The sequence below is a fragment of the Planococcus citri genome, chromosome 3 (genome assembly GCF_950023065.1).
Source record: "Planococcus citri chromosome 3, ihPlaCitr1.1, whole genome shotgun sequence".
NCBI classification, from domain to species: Eukaryota; Metazoa; Arthropoda; class Insecta; order Hemiptera; family Pseudococcidae; genus Planococcus; species Planococcus citri.
The window spans coordinates 21,394,498-21,413,476 of record NC_088679.1 but is presented as its reverse complement, the minus strand read 5'-3'; the positions used below and the strand labels follow the sequence as shown (position 1 = coordinate 21,413,476).

Below are 18,979 nucleotides of genomic sequence, written 5' to 3'. Positions count from 1 at the left end.
TTAAACACTGTCGGTTTCAAACACTGGTTTTTAAACAGTTGTCACTTGCAAACACTGGTTTTAAGCAAAGTCAGTTTCAAACACTGGTTTTCAACAGTGTCAGTTTCAAACACTGGTTTTCAACAGTGTCAGTTTCAAACACTGGTTTTAAACAGTGTCAGTTTCAAATACTGGTTTTAAACAAAGTCAGTTTCAAACACTGGTTTTAAACAGTGTCCGTTTCAAACACTGGTTTCAAATAGGCTAGTGCCTGTTTCAAACACTGATTTGAGTGATTTTTGAAACGGTATCTATTTCAAACACTGGTTTTGGAGATGGTGTCCGTTGCCAACACTGGTTTTTGAAACGGTGTCTAGTTCAAACACTGGTTTTGGAGATGGTGTCTGTTGTCCAATGCAAACTTTGGTTTTTGAAATGGTGTGTCTGTTTCAAACACTGGACCCTAACTTGTGTCAGAACACACCCACTGATTAAAACAGTGTCTGTTTCAAACACTGGTTTTGGAACTGGTGTCTGTTTCAAACACTGATTTTTGGAATGGTGTCTGTTTCAAATACTGATTTTTGGAAGGGTGTCTGGTTCAAACGTTAGTTTTGGAAATGGTGTCTGTTTCAAACACTGGTTTTGGAAATGGTGTCTGTTTCAAACACTGATTTTTGAAGCCGCGTCTATTTCAAACACTGATTTTTGGAAATTGTGTCTGTTTCAAACACTGATTTTTGAAATGGTGTCTGTTTCAAACACTGGTTTTGGAAATGGTGTCTGTTTCAAACACTGGTTTCGGAAATGGTGTCTGTTTTAAACACTGGTTTTCAACAGTGTATGTTTCAAACACTGAATTTTGAACTGGTTTTGGAGATGGTGTCCGTTGTCCGTTGCAAGCTTTGGTTTTTGAAATGGTGTCCGTTTCAAAAACACTGGACCCTAACTGGTGTCTGAACACACCCACTGATTAAAACAGTGTCTGTTTCAAACACTGGTTTTGGAAATATGGTGTCTGTTTCAAACATTGATTTTTGGAAATGGCGTCTGTTTCAAACACTGATTTTTGGAAATGGTGTCTGTTTCAAACACTGATTTTTGGAAGTTGTGTCAGTTTCAAACACTGATTTTTGAAATGGTGCCAGTTTCAAACACTTGGTTCTAGAGATGGTGTCCGTTGCAAACACTGGTTTTTGAAATGGTGTCTGCTTCAAACACTGGACCCTAACTGAGGTCTGAACATACCCACTGATTAAAACAGTGTCTGTTTCAAACACTGGTCCTAACTTGGGTCAGTTGGGTCAGAACACACCCAGTGATTGAAACTCTGTCTGTTTCAAACACTGGTTTTGGAAATGGTGTTTGTTTCAAACACTGGTTTTGGAAATGGTGTCTGTTTCAAACACTGATTTTTGAAACAGTGTGTGTTTCAAACACTGATTTTTGAAACGGTGTCTATTTCAAACACTGGTTTTGGAGATGGCATCCGTTGTCCGTTGCAAACTTTGGTTTTTTAAATGGTGTCCGTTTCAAACTTTGGACCCTAACTTGTGTCTGAACACACCCACTGATTGAAACAGTTCGTAATTTTGAACCATTTTTCTAGAGCTCTAGCTCCCCACTTTAGGCACCCCTAAAAAAGGCGTTTATAGGTACATATTTTATAAATAAATTGAAGAATTTACATTTGAAACACACTAGCAAGTGCTCGATAATTTTTCATTCGAGTTTTCCTGTAACTTTCAAAATTGAGCTATTTTGGGTCATATTCCGAGATTTTACTTCATTGAAATCGTGAAAAAGTGATTTTAACGTTTTTTTCGAAGAGTAAAATCTCAGAATTTGACCCAAAATAGCTCAACTTTGAACGTTACCTACTGGAAAAAATCAAATGAAAAATAAGTTTACTCTTCCTTCATCCCATCACCTTCGAAGGAACTTTAATGAAAAACCTGCAACCGGGATTCATGTTTGGCAGGTACAATAACATACCTATCACATTGATAAGTATCAGGTACCTGCCAACTCATCGTCGTATTTTTCGCAACTTTTGAGGTGTAGCTCTATGTCTTGTGTTACCCTCAAATTTTGGACTTGTGAGAGCTGAGAGGGCGTAAAAGTTTCTTTATTAGACCAAAGGTCGTATATGGTTAAGTGCCATAAATCGTGAAATGAATTTTTCTAAAAACAAGATCAAAACCCAAAAACATAAATTCAAAATCTTGAATAAGCTAATCCTTTCGCAAGAAAACTTATGTTATTATTTTTTAAGCTCCCCTTCATCGTTCCAGTCCAACCTAGCTATACTCATACCAGTGCTCCTGGCGCACGAGTACCTACCCATATTTCTCCCTAGGTTAATACTCTCTGCATGTTTTACAGATTACGCGACAAAAGAATATCACGCCGGATAATAGTGATTAATTTGTTACTGCTGTCGTTGATATCTTTACTCATGCTGGGCTCCAGCGAAGGAATGAATGTAAAAGAAGACACCGCTGCCATCGACCCTTCTACGAGTAGCTCCAGCGCAAACGACGTAAGTCTAATACGATTTGCGAAATTTTAATTACGCCTAACGTAAAAATATACGCTTAGATATGTCTTTCGGAGTAAATACGAGTACAGTATCTCGCGATCCGTGGCGTTCGCAGCCGCACACCTGGTTCAAAAACAACAAAAATGAAAAGCGTAATCAACGTAATGAATGTTGCGTAGATTAACAATCTCGTCTCATCGCACGACACACAAGACAGCAGAAGACACAACGGCGAATGCGGCGAATTTGTAAATTGGAACGCGACAAAGCGGAGCTGTTTTGTACGTTTTCTGGCGTAGTAGTACAATAATATACGTAGATATATTTGTGTACAAACGCGTTGAAATTGTGTAGATTACAGATTTAGTAGAACCGTTGTCATTCAACTTGAACGTTGAAAGCTGCGAGAACGTGATATGGCGCTGTAAACTTTTGTACGTAATCGTTACCCTCTATACCTAATCGTATACTATCCATTTACAGACGCAGCTCGCTACGAATACCAGCTCCGAACACATTGTAGAAAAAAATCAAACCACGATGAAAAATGAGACCAACTCAACAGAAACGTCTTATTGTGCGGAAAACATTAAATCGGAGCCGAAAAGCGCCAATTTCATATTGCTTTTCATTCCAATATGCGTTTACAGTTTCCTCGGCATCACCGTCACTTGCCATTATTATTTTGTTCCTTCTATGTCGCGAATTAGCGAAGGTATTATATTACCCCATATCTACCTATCTATAACTTTTATATCGATTTTATTCTCAAATATTGAAATTTTTCCGAACTTTTAGACATAAGGTAGTACTCTTATGTGTGTTTACCAAGGGTAGAGGCACCAAATATGGACCACTTTGTTTTGGACAATTGCCACTTGAAAACTATAGGGTGTAGAAGCCTCCACAAAGGCTTAAAATGAAGTTCCATCCTTCCACTAACACTGTACAAAACTTCAGGGGCGAAGGTCAACTTTAAGTATGTTTTTTTCATTATTGAGTGACGAGTGCCAAAATGACCGTTCAAAATTTTGGATGCCTAATATGGACCACCAATAAAATATTTTAAAATAAGCATACTTTCACATTTTTCAAAACGTCATATTTATTTGTAGAAATGAATAAAAAAACGTATTCTAAACAGTGGAGGTTAATTTTGAATATTTTTTTTAAATTGTTGAATGACAAGTGTCAAAATGACAATTCAAAATTTTGGATGCCTAATATGGACCACCTAAAGAATTTCAAAATGAACCTATTTTTACATTTCAAAACATCATATTTATTTGTAGAAATGAACAAAAAAAAGTATTTCAAGCATTCCCCTTTTCAGCAGCTGTAAGAAATAATGAAAATGAGTAAAAAAAAATTTAATATCAGAGGTGGTCCATATTAGCGCATCCCATAAAAAAAACTTTGCACCAAAAATTTCTGTTCATACCCTCATTTTTAGCAAAAACTGATCACTCCAGCAGAAACTACGTCCTTTTTTGATATTATAAACGTCAATGGGTAATTCTCAAAAAAAGTTTAAAAATCATGTAACAGGTGGTTTACTCGAATACTATTTACAATTGAATTTTTTTTCGGTGGCATTGTGTAGATACCGACTCGGGCATCATGTGCATATAGTTTCACATCCCCCAGCCCCCCTCCACTATGGGTCAAGTCCCCCCAAATCCCGAAAATTCCATCGTCGTGGCTTGTAACCACTTTCAGTTTTCAACTTCATCTTCAAAAATTAATTACACTGCCATTTTTTCTGAGGAAAAAAGGATACATAGGCATCATTGTGTGATATTCTGAGTAAATGATAGAACCAATACAAATATTCAGAATGATACTTTTACCCAGCTCCGTGTGGCCAGCCCCGACCCTCCTCCTCATGGTTGGGGCTGCGTGTCCCCAGCCCCGACCAAGGCTCCCTTCAAATACGCCATGAAGGGAGTGAGCACAAACGAAAGTAATTAGTGCACAAATGTGCACAAACGATTGGCACTATTTTCGACCCCCACCCCCACATGGTCGGGGCTGGCCACACGGAGCTCTTATACCCTGAAACCGAGGCCATAAAAAAGATGTAACCAGTTTTTGCACCATCGCGGTGGCCAATTGTTGTTTATTTTTTCCTGGCTCTCCTAATCGACTTTTTTTGCGGTGAAATGGCTAACACTGTATTGTTTCAGTGATAGCAGTACAGTGCCCATTTCACAACCATCAATCAAATACAGTCACCCATTCTCCGAATGGTAATCTGTAAAAATTGTACAGATTACCATTTTTCAGATCCATCGCCGTGGCTTATCATTCTCACGTTTAAAAGAGACATTTTTTTTCTTAAAAAAAAAAGAAAATATTCAAATAGTAATTACTTGATGACCACAACTTTGAAAATTGAAAAATTATTGATTCTATTACTGGTAAAACAAATTTTAGTTCTTTTTTCTAACATCTTGGATAGTACAGTTTGGTATTTCGTCGTGGCTATCATGATTTTTTGTCCACGGCGAAGGAAAGTACCTACCTTATCATGTTTGATACTCCCATTAAAATGTACCTGGTACCTACTTGATGAACTTTTTTGTGAGCTAAAGCTACTAATAACTGCTCCAGTTATACCTATACCTACCTAAAAGTAGTGAACTGCCTTTTTTGTGACACCAATTTTTTTATAGTCCCTACCCCCGCCTCTATTGAATATGACTTGGGCCTGACCCTGAAGTCATTTTTGGGATCCTGGGTACGCCTAGAATCAAGTTGTAAGGAGGAGTTATGCCTTGACTGCCTTGGGCGATGCAGGTAACCCTCTTCACCTGAGGTAGTCTCTATTGTACCCATTCACTGGAGGGGAAGGAAAACTAGTTCCAAAAGAGGGGAAACGTGGTAACTTCTGACAATCGATGGTACGACCATGGATCGTCTTCGCTGTAAAATCACCTGGATGTAGTATCTCGAGCCCGCTACATCTCTGTCACTCGGTAAACATTGTAGGTACTTATGGCTGGCGAGCCACTCTTCGGTTAATTAGTAGTGCCCACTCAAAGATGGTTAAATTGATTGTATATTAACTCGTGATCCCGTTATGCCGTTGTGTTCGCGAGGTACCACAGGGCATTTATCCTAGATTCCAGACATGGGTAAGTGTCTCTAGTTTAAAGTGTACTTTCTTAACGTGTCCCCTAAATAGGCCTTAGTATTAGGAGAGCCTAAAGGTGTAGGGTGAAGTGTACAGTGTTTTGAGGTACTTGTGCCTCCTTTGCTCATCCTTTATGAGTACAACGTCGAGTATATCCTCGGGTATATCAACTAATTCATAAGGGATGTTAAGTTTAACTACTTATTGACAGTCTTCGACTTATAATCTGCTCATCACCGTGTGATGTAAGACTAGACCTAAGACCCCTAGTCTAATAACCTTACTAAGTACCCAGTCTTTCTATACTCTGTTTGGCTTACATTGCAGGGATATTTGTGTAAATATATTATTCAAACAAATCGTCTCATATCTGTTTTTATTCACGTAAAAATGGACACATTATGTGATAATGTCATTAAATGATTCGTATTACTAAGTGTACTCTGAGCTAGCTGGTTAAAGAGAAATGTTCACTCTGTAGGGAATATTTCTACCCCCCCCCCCAGGTATATAATTTGACAATAACCACCACACTTAATAATTACCTCTTACCTTTTAACATTATTATAAAGTCCCTTTTGAAAAAAATTCAAAAAAAGGTTTTCATTTTCGAAAAATTTCAGTACTAAAATTTAAAATTTTTTTGAGAATTACCCCAATAACATTTAGAAAATTACACCACAATTATATTTTAATAAAAGTTGAAAAACACACTAAAAAAAATTTCAGTGTCTCAAAACAGTTTTTTGTAAATTTCTCAGCGAGTTTTACAGTTCTGTTGCAATAATTTTTGTCTCATTCGTTTTTTTTTTGGTGAAAAATACATTGGAAAACATTTTTTCCTGACAGATTGCGCTAATTACCGACAAGAACGGGCGCTGGTCCATATTGCGGACTGGTCCATAATTGGTGCCCTTACCCTTATAGCTACCTACCTACACTTGATAAAATTTTACGTATGTTTAATTTTAGATTTCAAACTGAGCGAAGATATAGTAGGAGCAACATTCATGGCAGCTGGAAGTTCAGCACCTGAACTCGCAACTGTACTAATTGCAGTATTTTTCACCAAAAGTGATATCGGTATAAGCGACGTGATAGGATCAGCAGTTTTCAATATGCTATTTGTGATCGCTCTTTGTGGATTATTCGCAACCACTGCACTACATCTTAATTGGTGGCCTGTCATAAGGAATTGTTTCTTTTACACAATTAGCATCATGGTGATGTTATTGGCCATCGCTAATAAACAAGTATCTTGGTAATAAAATGCACAGATACCTACCTAATTGAGAAAAAATTTTACTCACAGTGTTGGTTTAATACACATTTCTCTCAACAGGTTGGAAAGTCTTTTGCTCATTAGTGTTTACGTGTTGTACTGTGTTGCATTGTACTATAATGAATTCCTGGAAGCGTGGGCCAATACTTTACCACTGCCGTTTAATAAAATGCAGAATGAAGACGTCAAAGAGATGGACGCTCACTATATTCCTCTCGAAGATCGTAAAATGTCTACATACGCTCCTACAACTGAACGTAATAGTATCGTGCAATCTAATGGCAAAGTTATCAGCAGTATTCAACATACCTATCAGTCTAGTCCTAAGCCGGACTCGGGAGCTGAGCCGAATGAGGTTTGTAAATTTTAGAGCTGACTCGTACATTTTCATTTTAGGAAAGAGTAATACAGATAGATAAAATCTGATCTGTGGTCTAATCAATGGGGCCTTCCTCATTGAATTTGATCAGGGATAGACAGATTTAATCCGACTTGAAGTCTAGTCAAATCAAATTGAATTCACGGATTGTGCGGATTTTGATCAGATCCCACCATTCTCCATTTAGGGTTATATTCTGAATGGGAAAGTTGAAAAAACCTGAACCTTTCACTTCGTCAACCATCAAATAGAGGTTAAATCTTCGAGAATTAAAAAATTCCGTCTAGGTACCTTCATTATAATGTAGGTAGAGGTACCTCATACCTATAAAATATTACAATAAAGGTGAACACTAAACTGTTCACCGAATTTTCATTTGGCCCCTTTTAAAGCTAGACAATAGTTTTTTCGGTCAATTCTGATCTTAAAGGGCCCCAAATCTGGGAGATTAGTACGAAAATCTACCTAGGTACATACATTTTTTAAAATAAATAATTTTTTTGTGAATTGCATTCTATAAAGCTTTAGGTAAATTCCTCCTTACCGATTTGGTCTCTAAAGGCCCAAGAAATGTCTCGAAAACCAAATTTATTAAATTTTGGACCCTCTTAGTCAAAATTTTGCAATAAAAATTTGAACCATTTGGCCTCCTTTGGAAAAGAGTTATTATGATAAAAACCACAAATTCATATAAAATAGAGACAATGCCTAAATATAAAGTCAAAAAATTTTCGAATTTTCATTTGGCCCCTATTAAAGCTATGAAGCTATATTTTTTTTTCAAATCGAAAGCTTTCGAAAAACACTTCACATGAAAACCATAGCAATGGGCTAATTTTGATTTTAAGGGCCTCGAATTTGGAGTAAGGGGTCCTAAAACCTAATTTAAATTTTTTTGGAAAACCTGGATTTTCTAAACTGCGTTTTAATCACGAACCCCAAATTTGAAAAGATTTGGTCCCAAAAGAGGCAATGATATGCCCCAAAAAAAACAAAATTTTTGGACCCCCTGCAAAGTTCTATGAATTTTCATTTAGCCCCAATTGAAGGTAGAAAGCTGATTTTTTTTTCAAATCGACCGCTTTCGAAAAATACTTTAGGTACCTACCTGCATGAAAAATATAGCGAGGGACTGATTTTTATTTTAAGGGCCTCGAATTATTTAGAGTAAGGGATCCTACAATCAATTTTAAAATTTTTGGAAAATCGGGGTTTTCTGAACTGCGTTTTAACCACAAATCCCAAATTTAATCTGATTTGGTACCCTCAATTTTTGATGAATCACTCATGAACGAATTGATCAATTTTTTGAAATAACCATTCGCCAAACGCCAATGAATTGATTGATTCTTTAATTTATGAATCAATTCGTTCGCGAATGAGTCACTTATTATACGAATCGATTCGTTCGCGAACGAGTCACTTATTATATGAATCGATTCGTTCGCGAACGAGGAACGAGTCACTTATACGAATCAATTCGTTCGCGAATGATTCTCAAAAAATAATTCAATTCGTTCGTGAATGATTCACCCAAAATTGAGCAAATGAATCGATTCGTTCGCAAATGAGCCACTAATACGAATCGATTCGCTCACGAATGAATCACTAATACAAATCAATTTTTTCGCAAATGATTCATCAACAATTGAGTAAATGAATCGATTCGTTCGCGAACGAGTCACTTGTACGAATCGATTCGTTCGCGAACGAGTCACCTGTACGAATCAATTCATTCGCGAATGATTTACTGAAACAAATCAATTCGGTCGCGAATGATTCTCAAAAAATAATTCAATCCGTTCGTGAATGATTCACCAAAAATTGAGCAAATGAATCGATTCGTTCGCAAATGAGTCACTAATACAAATCGATTCGCTCGCGAATGAATCACTTACACGAATCGATTCGTTCGCGAATGAGTCACTTATTATACAAATCGATTCGTTCGCGAATGATTCTCAAAAAATAATTCAATTCGTTCGCGAATGATTCATCAACAATTGAGTAAATGAATCGATTCGTTCGCGAACAAGTCACTTGTACGAATCAATTCGTTCGCGAATGATTTACTTAAACAAATCAATTCGGTCGCGAATGATTCTCAAAAAATAATTCAATCCGTTGGTGAATGATTCACCAAAAATTGAGCAAATGAATCGATTCGTTCGCGAACGAGTCACTTGTACGAATCAATTCGTTCGCGAATAATTTAGTAACTATTGATCAACTCGTTCGCGAACGATTCACTTACAAATCAATCGAATGATTCACCAAGAAATCAATCAATTTATTTACTTAATCGCCAATTGTTCGTAAATAATTCGATTCGATTGCAAACAGATCAATTGCTGTGCAAATGTTTCAAAAAAAGTGAATCAATTCGTTCGTAAAAAATTTGTATTTAAAGAAAAGTCGGTCTTCTCTTCTCACGCTAATTGCGTGAGTGGTTTTTTTTCCTGTACTTACGAGATGTTTTTTTGGTCATCTTTTAGAACACTAGGAAAGGAGGAGAGGGCCGAGTAAAGACTTAAAGAGGTTAGGTTGAAAAAATAATTTGAACTTGAGTAGGTATATTTGAACAAGGCACCTTCGAATTTGAACCAGTAAAGAAATCGAAATGCCACATGCACTGAAAAGTACAGTATTTTGCTTTTTTACCCCTCTCTCCTCCGGATACCGAAATAAAATTCCATTCTGATTTTTGCCGAAGAATATTATTTAATATTTAGTAGATTTCAATTTTTGTACTAACGTGAGAAGTTGAGCTGTCTCCTTGAAAGTTCAGTTTTAAGTTTTTTAGAATCTTATGAGACTGAATTAAATTCTCCTAATTATATTTTTTTAAACCCCTTCACATAGATTTGCTTCAAAATTTAAGTTCAACCAGTTTTATTGAGATATGCGCCTTCGTATAGTTTGGCAGTTCTGCATATTAAGCCACGTAGAAGTAGATGTTGAACGAATTTATTGCATACTCGGTTTGCCGTAAATAATACGTCGTATTTACGGCAAACTGAGTATGCAATTCTATTAACACCACAAGATTTTCTCCAGTCTTCTAATTTTAGATGAGTTTACCTTTGATTCAACGAATAATAGATACCTACTTATTCATCAATGATTTGTTTTTCTTCGCAGGATTCTAAACCATCTTTAGCTCCAAATGCTGGTTTAATCGAACAAATGAAGTATTATTTCATCAGTCCTGTATACTTTGTGTGCAAATTGACCATACCAGATTGGCAACATAGCGCGATATTCAAATCTTATTTGTTAACCTTTACCGTGTCATTATTCTGGATATCTGTGTATTCTTACATCATGATTTGGACCATCACTCTGATAGGTTTGTTAAAAAATAGAATTGCATTATTATATTATACTTAACAATCAATGAACTCTCTCACCTGGGTAGGTATTTGTTTATTACGTAGGAGAAATCTTGAGAATACCAAGCACAGTAATGGGATTAACGCTAGTCGCAGCTGGAGTCAGTGTACCAGACGCTGTAACAAGCTTAAAAGTGGTAAAAGAAGGTAAAATTACGATAAATAATTCACCACGTGGTACCTAACGATCCAAAAGTAATATCGACCTCTAATTTACACTTCTCAATTTTAAAATTAATTCCAGGGTATGCTGATATGGCAGTATCGAATGCAGTGGGAAGCAATATTTTTGACATATTGATTTGTTTAGGGATTCCTTGGTTTTTAAGGACTGCCCTGAGTGGATCTGGCAGCCATGTTACTGTTTGCAGTAAAGGTACAGCCACCCTACCGTACAGCTTCTCAGTGCTCCTTAAGCAAAAAACTTACTTTTTTAAAAACATTTCAGGTATGGTTTACTCCACAATAATGCTTCTCTCTACCGTTGTTTTACTCGTAACAGCCATTCATAAAAATGGTTGGAAACTGGATAAAAAATTCGGAACTATTTTAATCATCGGATACGCTGTTTTTATTACCGTTGCAACAATATACGAACTCGTTGGTCCTGGTGTGTCCGGAGGCTGCTGCAGTGGCGTTTAAATTGGTGTATGGTATATATCAAGTGTGATAAAGTTGCGTAATGATAGATTTGAAGTTGAGTTTTGTTACCTATGTAAATTAAAATAATCAATTAAAAAATCAACGAGGGAAAATTTGCTCACGATGAAGAATTAAATAAGTATTAAGTATATCTATGCGAATTAGTTTTGGGTCCAATTCATGAAAAATATATTCACTACTTTTCTAGTCTTCATCTATATACAGAGTAGAAAGTTTGAAAAAATAAACGTTAGTACCTAAATCAGTAAATCAGATATTCAACCAGAGTTTAATCAATGACGATGATACGTATTTTGAATTACTTACTTAACTCAAATTAAATTTAGATCGGTGCGGTGAATTTTCAAGTCTTTTTCAAAAAAATGTTTCTGTTTTTCAGATGAATAAAACTGCGAAATTTTACCGGTATTTTAAAAAATTAATTCGATCTTGAGCTCAAGTTGCATAGTTTCGTAATTCGTTGAAATTGATATAATTTTCTCCTCGAAACAAAATATTTTAATTCTTTTGTAGTTATGTTGGAATTTTATTTCAAAGTCATTCCTTTTCGTTATTCTAATCGAATAGTAAATTACGTTTAATAATTTATAATTTGTTATTATTTATATTTATTTTTACACGTTTATAAAAATGGATAAATGATTGGCAATATTTCGAGATCTCTATACTTCCTTTACTTATTGGCGGTTTTATCGCGCAATTGCTTTTTATTTCTATTCTGTGATTATACGTATATGAATAATAAGTTCTTCTTTGTTGATTGTTGACTTGTTTTTAAATTGTTATGCTTTTTAATATTTTATTGAAACGTGTTCTTTAATTAATTTCTAAGACTGTAAGATATTTTATCAAGTTTGAATTCTTTCAATAATAAACTTGTATCTACTATACTCGTACGTGAGAAGCAATTTAGAAATGTCTCAGGTCTTCTAGCTCGAACAAAGATTCAAAGAGAAGCGTGAAACGAACAAACTAAGCATTTAACGTGTATTTTGTATTATGTAATTTTCTAATTTGTACTTTTTATTTAATATGGCGCGGAGGGTTTTATTAATAATTTCTCAACTCGATCATTTCTAATGATAGTTGTTTACCTACTGCTTGAAAGAGATGGATTTATGATAACTTGTCGTTGATTTAGAACTAGATACTTATGTTTTTGAGAATATTTCAAAGAAATAAAAATAAACGACAATACTTTCGTGTGATTTTTTCGTTAAAATACTAGCTAAAGACTGAAATAGAAAAAAAAAAACAAAATGGCTTGATAATTTGCATCTTCTTTGTCAAATAGATTTAGAAATCTGTAGACACTTGATTTTTAATCGCAATTCAACGAACGTTTGAGAAAATTTATTTTTAAAAGAACATAAAAACCGAATTTAACGTAATAAAAAATAAGATTAAGAATGGGGAAAAAAATAGCAGGAATAATTTATCGATTTTGAACGAAATTTATAGAATATCCGCCTGTATTTGGATCCTTAACCATTTGAAAGTTATTGGTTGATAGGCCGAATGGTCTGAGCACCATATTTCCGAGATCTTTCAATTTATCTGGAAATATAATAACAAATTTGAACGATATATCTATTAGAAGTCCTCCGTAAGTACATCTAAGTAATAGTATATTTACCCATCATTTCAGCTTTCATTTTTTCATTCCTTTCGTTAATTTGACTTGGTAATTTCTGCGTTAGTAAAAAATTGAATATAAGATAGATTAAAATTGTCATTCAAAAATTTATATTCGAATTATTCAATGTAAAATAAAATTTACCAATGTGGCAGCATAGGCTTCTTTATTCGTAGGATCCAATTCCAAAACTTTCTTGTAATCTTCTAAAGACTCGTCTAATTTTTCTGTTTCTTCGTATAAAACAGCTCGTCTCAAAATTGCTCTCAAGTAACTGGAATTTAATTCAACAGCTTTGGTACAATCTTGAATGGCTGATTCTTTTCTTCCCTGTAAAACGAATTCGTTATTATTATCAGCTCACATCTAGTTTTCGGCTGTAGGTGAAAAAGTAACTTACTAATTTCTGTTTAGAAGCTGCTCGATTCGCGAACAATATTGACCGATCATTAGTATACGATAATGGACATAATCTTAAACCTTTGGTGTATGTGATTATTGACTCGAGGTAGTCACCTTCTTTGAACTGTGTGTTTCCATCATTTTTATATTTCAAAGCTTCTTGCAAAAAATTCTACAACAAATTAACACGAAATAAAATACGAACTGATATCGAATTATCAAACATTTTGTAACTTACTTCTTTCTCTTCGGTACTCAAATGAGCATCTCTTTCCTGTAAACTTTCTTCGTCGATTATTTCTTCTTCGTTTTCTTCAGCGTTGGTCGTGGGTTTATTATCGTTTTCTTCTTCTTCCTCCAGTGAATTAAAGCTGTGTTCGGGTTCATCTTCGAGCTTTTCTGATGATTCAGCAGGCTGCTTCGAATCGATACTACACTGACTCAAATCTTTGGTAAGATCATCGAGGATTTCTTCTTTGGCAGTAGGCTGCTTTGAATTAATACTACACTGATTCAAATCTTTGGTAAGATCATCAACGATTTCTTCATCGGCAGCAGGCTGCTTCGAAATCAAATTACAGTGTTTCAAATCTTTCGTAAGATCGTCAACGATCTCTTCATTGGTTTGGAATGACGATGACATCACAGTATCAGATAAGGCAACCTGAACACAAAATGAAACAATACTTGAATGTAGTGGTTTACATTATATCAACAGAAGAGCTGCTTGAATAGAAATTCATGACAATTCGATGAAATTGTAAAAACATACCTTTTTTCTATTTTACAATGAATCTTGAAGAGGGTTACTTCTCAAGATGGTTGAACTATCACGATGATGGTAATTTTTCAAAACACTATATCATTCAAATGAATGATTCAGGTACGGCATGGATTAATGCGAAGAAATATGACTTTTTAATATGAATTATTACAGATTCAGGTTTCAAAATTCATTAAATTACAAATTGTATCATGAAAATTGAAAAACTATTGATAAAAAAATTTATCATTTTTTCTTGGTGCATCATGAATTGCCATCGTAATCATACATTGCCATACCCTTTTTGAACGACGTCATGTTTTGAAACACCAATGAAAATCATTGAATCCATGGATTTTCGTTTTTAATAAACTTTTTAAATTTTTTTTTTAAATTTATTAGATCGAGATCCTACTGAATAAATAAAAATTCGACTTTGACTTTTTTCAGCAATTTTAAATTGCAACAGACCACCAGAGTCCAGAAGAAGTTGTAATAATTATTTGTAATGGACCAAATTGGCAAATTCGGTGGCTGAAAATAAATTTAATCCTATCCTATCAATATTCAATTATCATATTTTTATAAGTTCTAAAGTTCGACATGATGAAAATTGAAAAGTTGAAAAATGTAGTTTTTTTTTTTGCAAGTTGAAAAGTCTCAAATAAAAAATAAATAAAATTGTCAATTTTGGCAACAAAGAGGCCAATCTTGAGTCTTCAGCAAAATTTCATTTTTCTCCTTCTTTCTCCAGCAATTTCAATTCAAAGGTTCTGAGGTTTGGGTATAGCATGGCATACTGTTTCAGTAAGCCAAATTTCAGCTCCATCTGAGTTGTCGATTCGATGTCGAGTTGTGAAGGTTTCCCTGTAAGTGCAATATATTTGGTCAAGATAAAAAAAAAAGAAAGATAGATTGGTAACCTTTTTGAAATTTTTATAAAATGTATGAATTTTTCAACTCATGCCAATGTTGATATCGGCAACTTAACATTCGTTTGAATAATTTTTTTCACTTTCAGTTTTTGTTTCGGTTAAAAAATCGAAACCCAACACACAAATTTTGATTTCAAAACAACAAACCCATCTCAACAAGTATCCATTAAAAGTAAATTCGAATACGTCTACTGTGCACTTTTAAAAAATATACTATAAAAATTTACAAGAATTTTGAAAATGCAATGCTAGAAAAGTAGAAATTAAAAAAAAAACACCTCACAAAGTCACAAATAATTCAACTAAGTAGGTACTTAGGTACCTAATTTAAATATTTGAATTATTAATTATTTCCAAAAATGATAATAATAATAGGTAATAATAAAATGCTTGAAAAATTTAATTCATTTCGATTATCCTTGTTTTAATTCAGATTTTGATGCAATTAAATTGAAAATAATTTTCTTAATTATTATTTTAAATGAATGTTCGATTTGATTTAATTTACCAATTCCCTCGCTCTAATTTAATATAGTTGAATTGGTAAATTAAATTGAAAATTAATTTTTTTAAATATCAACTTCTGATAAAAATTGGATCAGGTACGAACATAACCTAGCTACACACCCACCAAATCAAAAATAAATTCAACCTAATTCAAGTTCAATTTTTAGTTAAGTTGGATTAACAGAATGAACAGGTACATTATAAACCTCAAATTAATAAGTAGGTAAATCAAATTTAGAATATTGAATCATATATTAAACTTTCAATTTATTTTTGAACTGATTTGATTAATGATTAAACCAACAGCTAGGTCTCCGGTAAATATGTAGTTTAATTAAATTAGATTTTTAATTTAATTTTGATGATGAATAATTGTTGAAAATTCAGTTCTAATGAAAATTGAATTATTAATGAACAAGTCAAGCCAAAAATGAATTTGTTGCAATTAAGCTATTAACTAGGTACCTATCAAAAATAAATAAATGAGAAGGTAAGTTGAAAGAAATAAATAAATAATGAACATGCGCGTTGGTATATTTTATTTCACCCAATCGTCCATAAAACCCCATCCAAAGGAGTCTCATTTATATACCTATTTATTTTGAAAAAATAATCCTCATGAACAGTATATATTATATTCGTCTAGATCATTCGCCTTTGTTTTTAGACGATTGAGATTCGTTGCATAGGCTTTGATTTGTCGAGAAGTAGTTTTGTAAACATCTATAAAAATACAACAAACGAAATCAGAAGTATGGAAATATTGTTGCGTAAAAACAATAATAGGTATGTAACATGAATTGGGATTAGAACAATGAACATTGTACGTACTTCAACAGTCGTCTTGTGATGGCTGGGTTCAAATTTGAAAATGGAGCTGCGATGAATAAATGTACAATTAATGCCCAAAAATAGATCAGTATTGGATCGCCAATAAACCAATTTGATTGGATTCTCTAGATTGTACTTTCCATATTGATGGAAGATTTATATTACCACTGATAGAAATACGATGAGTGTCCCTGTCTAGCCAGTGAAGGCATGTAGTCCCCTTACACCTCGTATGATTTTTTTTTTATTTTTAAATACGCAAATAGGTACTTGAAATTTCAGGTGTTGGCAAAATAATAGGTAGGTAGTAGGTACTCACTTTTGACAGCCCACGTTGACTGATTTCTAAGGTGTAACTTGAACAAATCAAAATCTTTCTTGCATTCGCGTTCACCATTCACATCAGAATTCATTCGAAATGTCGTTTGTGCTTCATAGAACAACTCCGAAATCCATTTTCTTCGAGGCAATTCTGATTGAAATTCACCGTTTTGAAAACTTTCGTTTCCTTTGCCATTTCTATGAAACAGCCGATTTTCACTTGCGGAGGTTTTTGTTTCATTTTCAAGCGCTGCCGCTTCGCGAAACCACCAATTAACACCAAGAAAGTAAACTAAAACTATTCCAAGATTCATCGTTCAAGTATAGGCTACCTTATTACTCAACAAAGATATCGTCATCTCAAAACTGCTGGTTTGGTTTTGGAATTGTACTGTTATTAACTATGTGGAGCTATAAGAAATCCACATTCATAAGCTCTGAAGCAGTAGGAAAAAAAATGCTTTTAATTTAAAACATCCTCTGATCATAAAATATTATGTTTAGTTGCTTAACTTGAATATTCAACCACATTAATTGGCAATTTTGGTGGAAAAAAATTGGTTTTGTACGAAAAAATTCATTTAGGTACCTACGATAATTCTTGTAAATTAATATTAGCTTGATAAAACTATTTTGCGTGGGAATAACACCAACATTCTATCTACACATTTTGTGGGTACCTAAGTGATATCGACTGATCACAATAAGTAATTCATCTAGCTCGTTATGCATAAAGTAAGTACCTACATTCCGCATGAGAAAGGGAAGTAGGTAGTTACCTATAGCATTCAATGTTTGAAAATATGAGAACCTATAGACAAAAGGAATGAACGGTGACTGTAGGTAGTTGGTAGGCCTAATTGTATTTTAAAGGTGCACAGTAGAAGTAAGTATTCGAGTTTACTTTTAATGAATACTTCTTGATGGGTTTGTTGTTTTTAAAATCAAAATTTAAGTGTTAGGTTTCAATTCTTTAACCGAAAAAAAAATTGAAAGTGAAGAAAATATTCAAATCGAATGTTGAGTTGCCGATATTAACATTGGCATGAGTTGCAAAATTCATACATCTTATAAAAATTTCAAAAAGGTCACCTACTTACCTATCTTTTTTTCAATCTTGACCAAAAATATTGCATTTACAAGGAAACCTTCACAACTCGAGAACTCAGATGGAGCTGAAATTTGGCTTACTGAAAGAGTATGCCATGTTTCCCAAACCTCAGAACCTTTGAAATTGAAATTGCTGGAGAAAAATGAAATTTTGCTGGAGACTCAGGATCAGCCTGAACAGGATGGCAACCGATTTGAGAGGTCGACTTTAGGGGGTAGATAAAGTTTTGACTTCTTTGTTGGCAAAAACTACATTTTTTCAACTTCACAGCTCATTCTTATTGTCTATAGGTTCTCATATTTTTAAACATTGAGGTTAGATGCCATAGCCACTTCCCTTCCTCCTATGGAATATACTTACCTAGTCAATTTATGCATAACCATCTAGGTACGTAAATTAGGTACTTATTTTGATCAATCGGTATCAATTAGGCACGTACCTACAAAACATGTAACTAGTTGGGTAATTCTCAAAAAAAAAAGGTCAATTTTGATGTGCACAATTTTGAAAAATAAAAATCATTTTTTTGGAAAATTTCAAGTGGGAATCATTTGTATAGGTGTCCCAGATCCCTGTTCTAGTGTTGGCCTCAATTCAATCCCCCCACTGTGGACTCCGGCCCCCCCAAACAGCGATAATTAGGATTCGACCCTCATCGATGTGTAATAGGTATGTCGATTGATATGTTTTCGAGGTCGTAGAATTCGAATCTGGAGTTATTTTTTGTGTAGAGGTGGAGGGTGAGGCGTGGGGAGGGGGAAAATGTCAAATTTTGCTTATATTATCCTGTAAGATGTCGATTCATGTTTTTCAGGCCGCTGAGTTCGAATTTGGACTTATTTTTTTGGTAGGGGTAGAGGTGAGGCGTGGGGAGGGAGAAAATGTCAAATTTTGCCTGTATTATCGTGTAATATGTCGACTAGCGCGATAAAAGTACAGCTGTTTGAAATTTGGCCAAGTCAAAGGACAAATTGGGCGCTGGGCAAGCCGAAGGACAATCTCAACGTTATTTCGTTTCTGGCCTTACTTACTGGATATTATTCGATTTTTAACACGTAATAAATGTGTACTTATCATGTAGAATAACTTCCCTTTCTCAA

At 34.3% G+C, this 18,979-nt stretch overlaps 2 protein-coding genes and 1 long non-coding RNA gene across 3 annotated transcripts in view; 1 reads left to right on the top strand and 2 right to left on the bottom strand.

The window, feature by feature from the left end:
* The window catches only part of LOC135839160 (probable sodium/potassium/calcium exchanger CG1090), a 58,898-nt gene extending 46,113 nt beyond the window's left edge, over positions 1-12,785 (top strand). The window contains exons 2-9 of the mRNA XM_065355060.1: positions 2,365-2,521; positions 3,005-3,236; positions 6,630-6,918; positions 7,000-7,294; positions 10,460-10,667; positions 10,756-10,857; positions 10,955-11,086; positions 11,159-12,785. Of these exons, the coding sequence (XP_065211132.1) occupies positions 2,365-2,521; positions 3,005-3,236; positions 6,630-6,918; positions 7,000-7,294; positions 10,460-10,667; positions 10,756-10,857; positions 10,955-11,086; positions 11,159-11,352 (1,609 nt within the window). The 3' untranslated portion in view covers positions 11,353-12,785. The remainder of the gene's footprint in view (positions 1-2,364; positions 2,522-3,004; positions 3,237-6,629; positions 6,919-6,999; positions 7,295-10,459; positions 10,668-10,755; positions 10,858-10,954; positions 11,087-11,158) is intronic.
* Positions 12,712-14,416, bottom strand: Ttc1 (Tetratricopeptide repeat domain 1). Its single transcript, XM_065355061.1, has 6 exons — positions 14,184-14,416; positions 13,650-14,075; positions 13,410-13,583; positions 13,154-13,339; positions 13,010-13,064; positions 12,712-12,930 (listed from the first exon to the last, which is right to left on the bottom strand). The coding sequence occupies exons 2-6, from the start codon at positions 14,052-14,054 to the stop codon at positions 12,809-12,811; spliced, it is 942 nt and encodes a 313-aa protein (XP_065211133.1). The 5' UTR covers positions 14,055-14,075; positions 14,184-14,416; the 3' UTR covers positions 12,712-12,808.
* Positions 14,417-16,138: 1,722 nt separating this feature from the next.
* Positions 16,139-17,516, bottom strand: LOC135841393 (uncharacterized). Its single transcript, XR_010557913.1, has 2 exons — positions 16,448-17,516; positions 16,139-16,339 (listed from the first exon to the last, which is right to left on the bottom strand). It is a non-coding gene; the product is annotated as an uncharacterized LOC135841393 (long non-coding RNA).
* Positions 17,517-18,979: the final 1,463 nt, after the last annotated feature.

Coding starts and splice junctions, on each gene's coding strand:
- Ttc1 (XM_065355061.1), bottom strand. CDS start 14,054: ATGTCATCGTCATTCCAAACCAATGAAGAGATCGTTGACGATCTTACG. Junction 13,340..13,409: donor CAGCTTCTAAACAGAAATTA/GTAAGTTACTTT, acceptor TTCGTTTTACAG/GGAAGAAAAGAATCAGCCAT. Junction 12,931..13,009: donor AATGAAAGCTGAAATGATGG/GTAAATATACTA, acceptor TTATATTTCCAG/ATAAATTGAAAGATCTCGGA.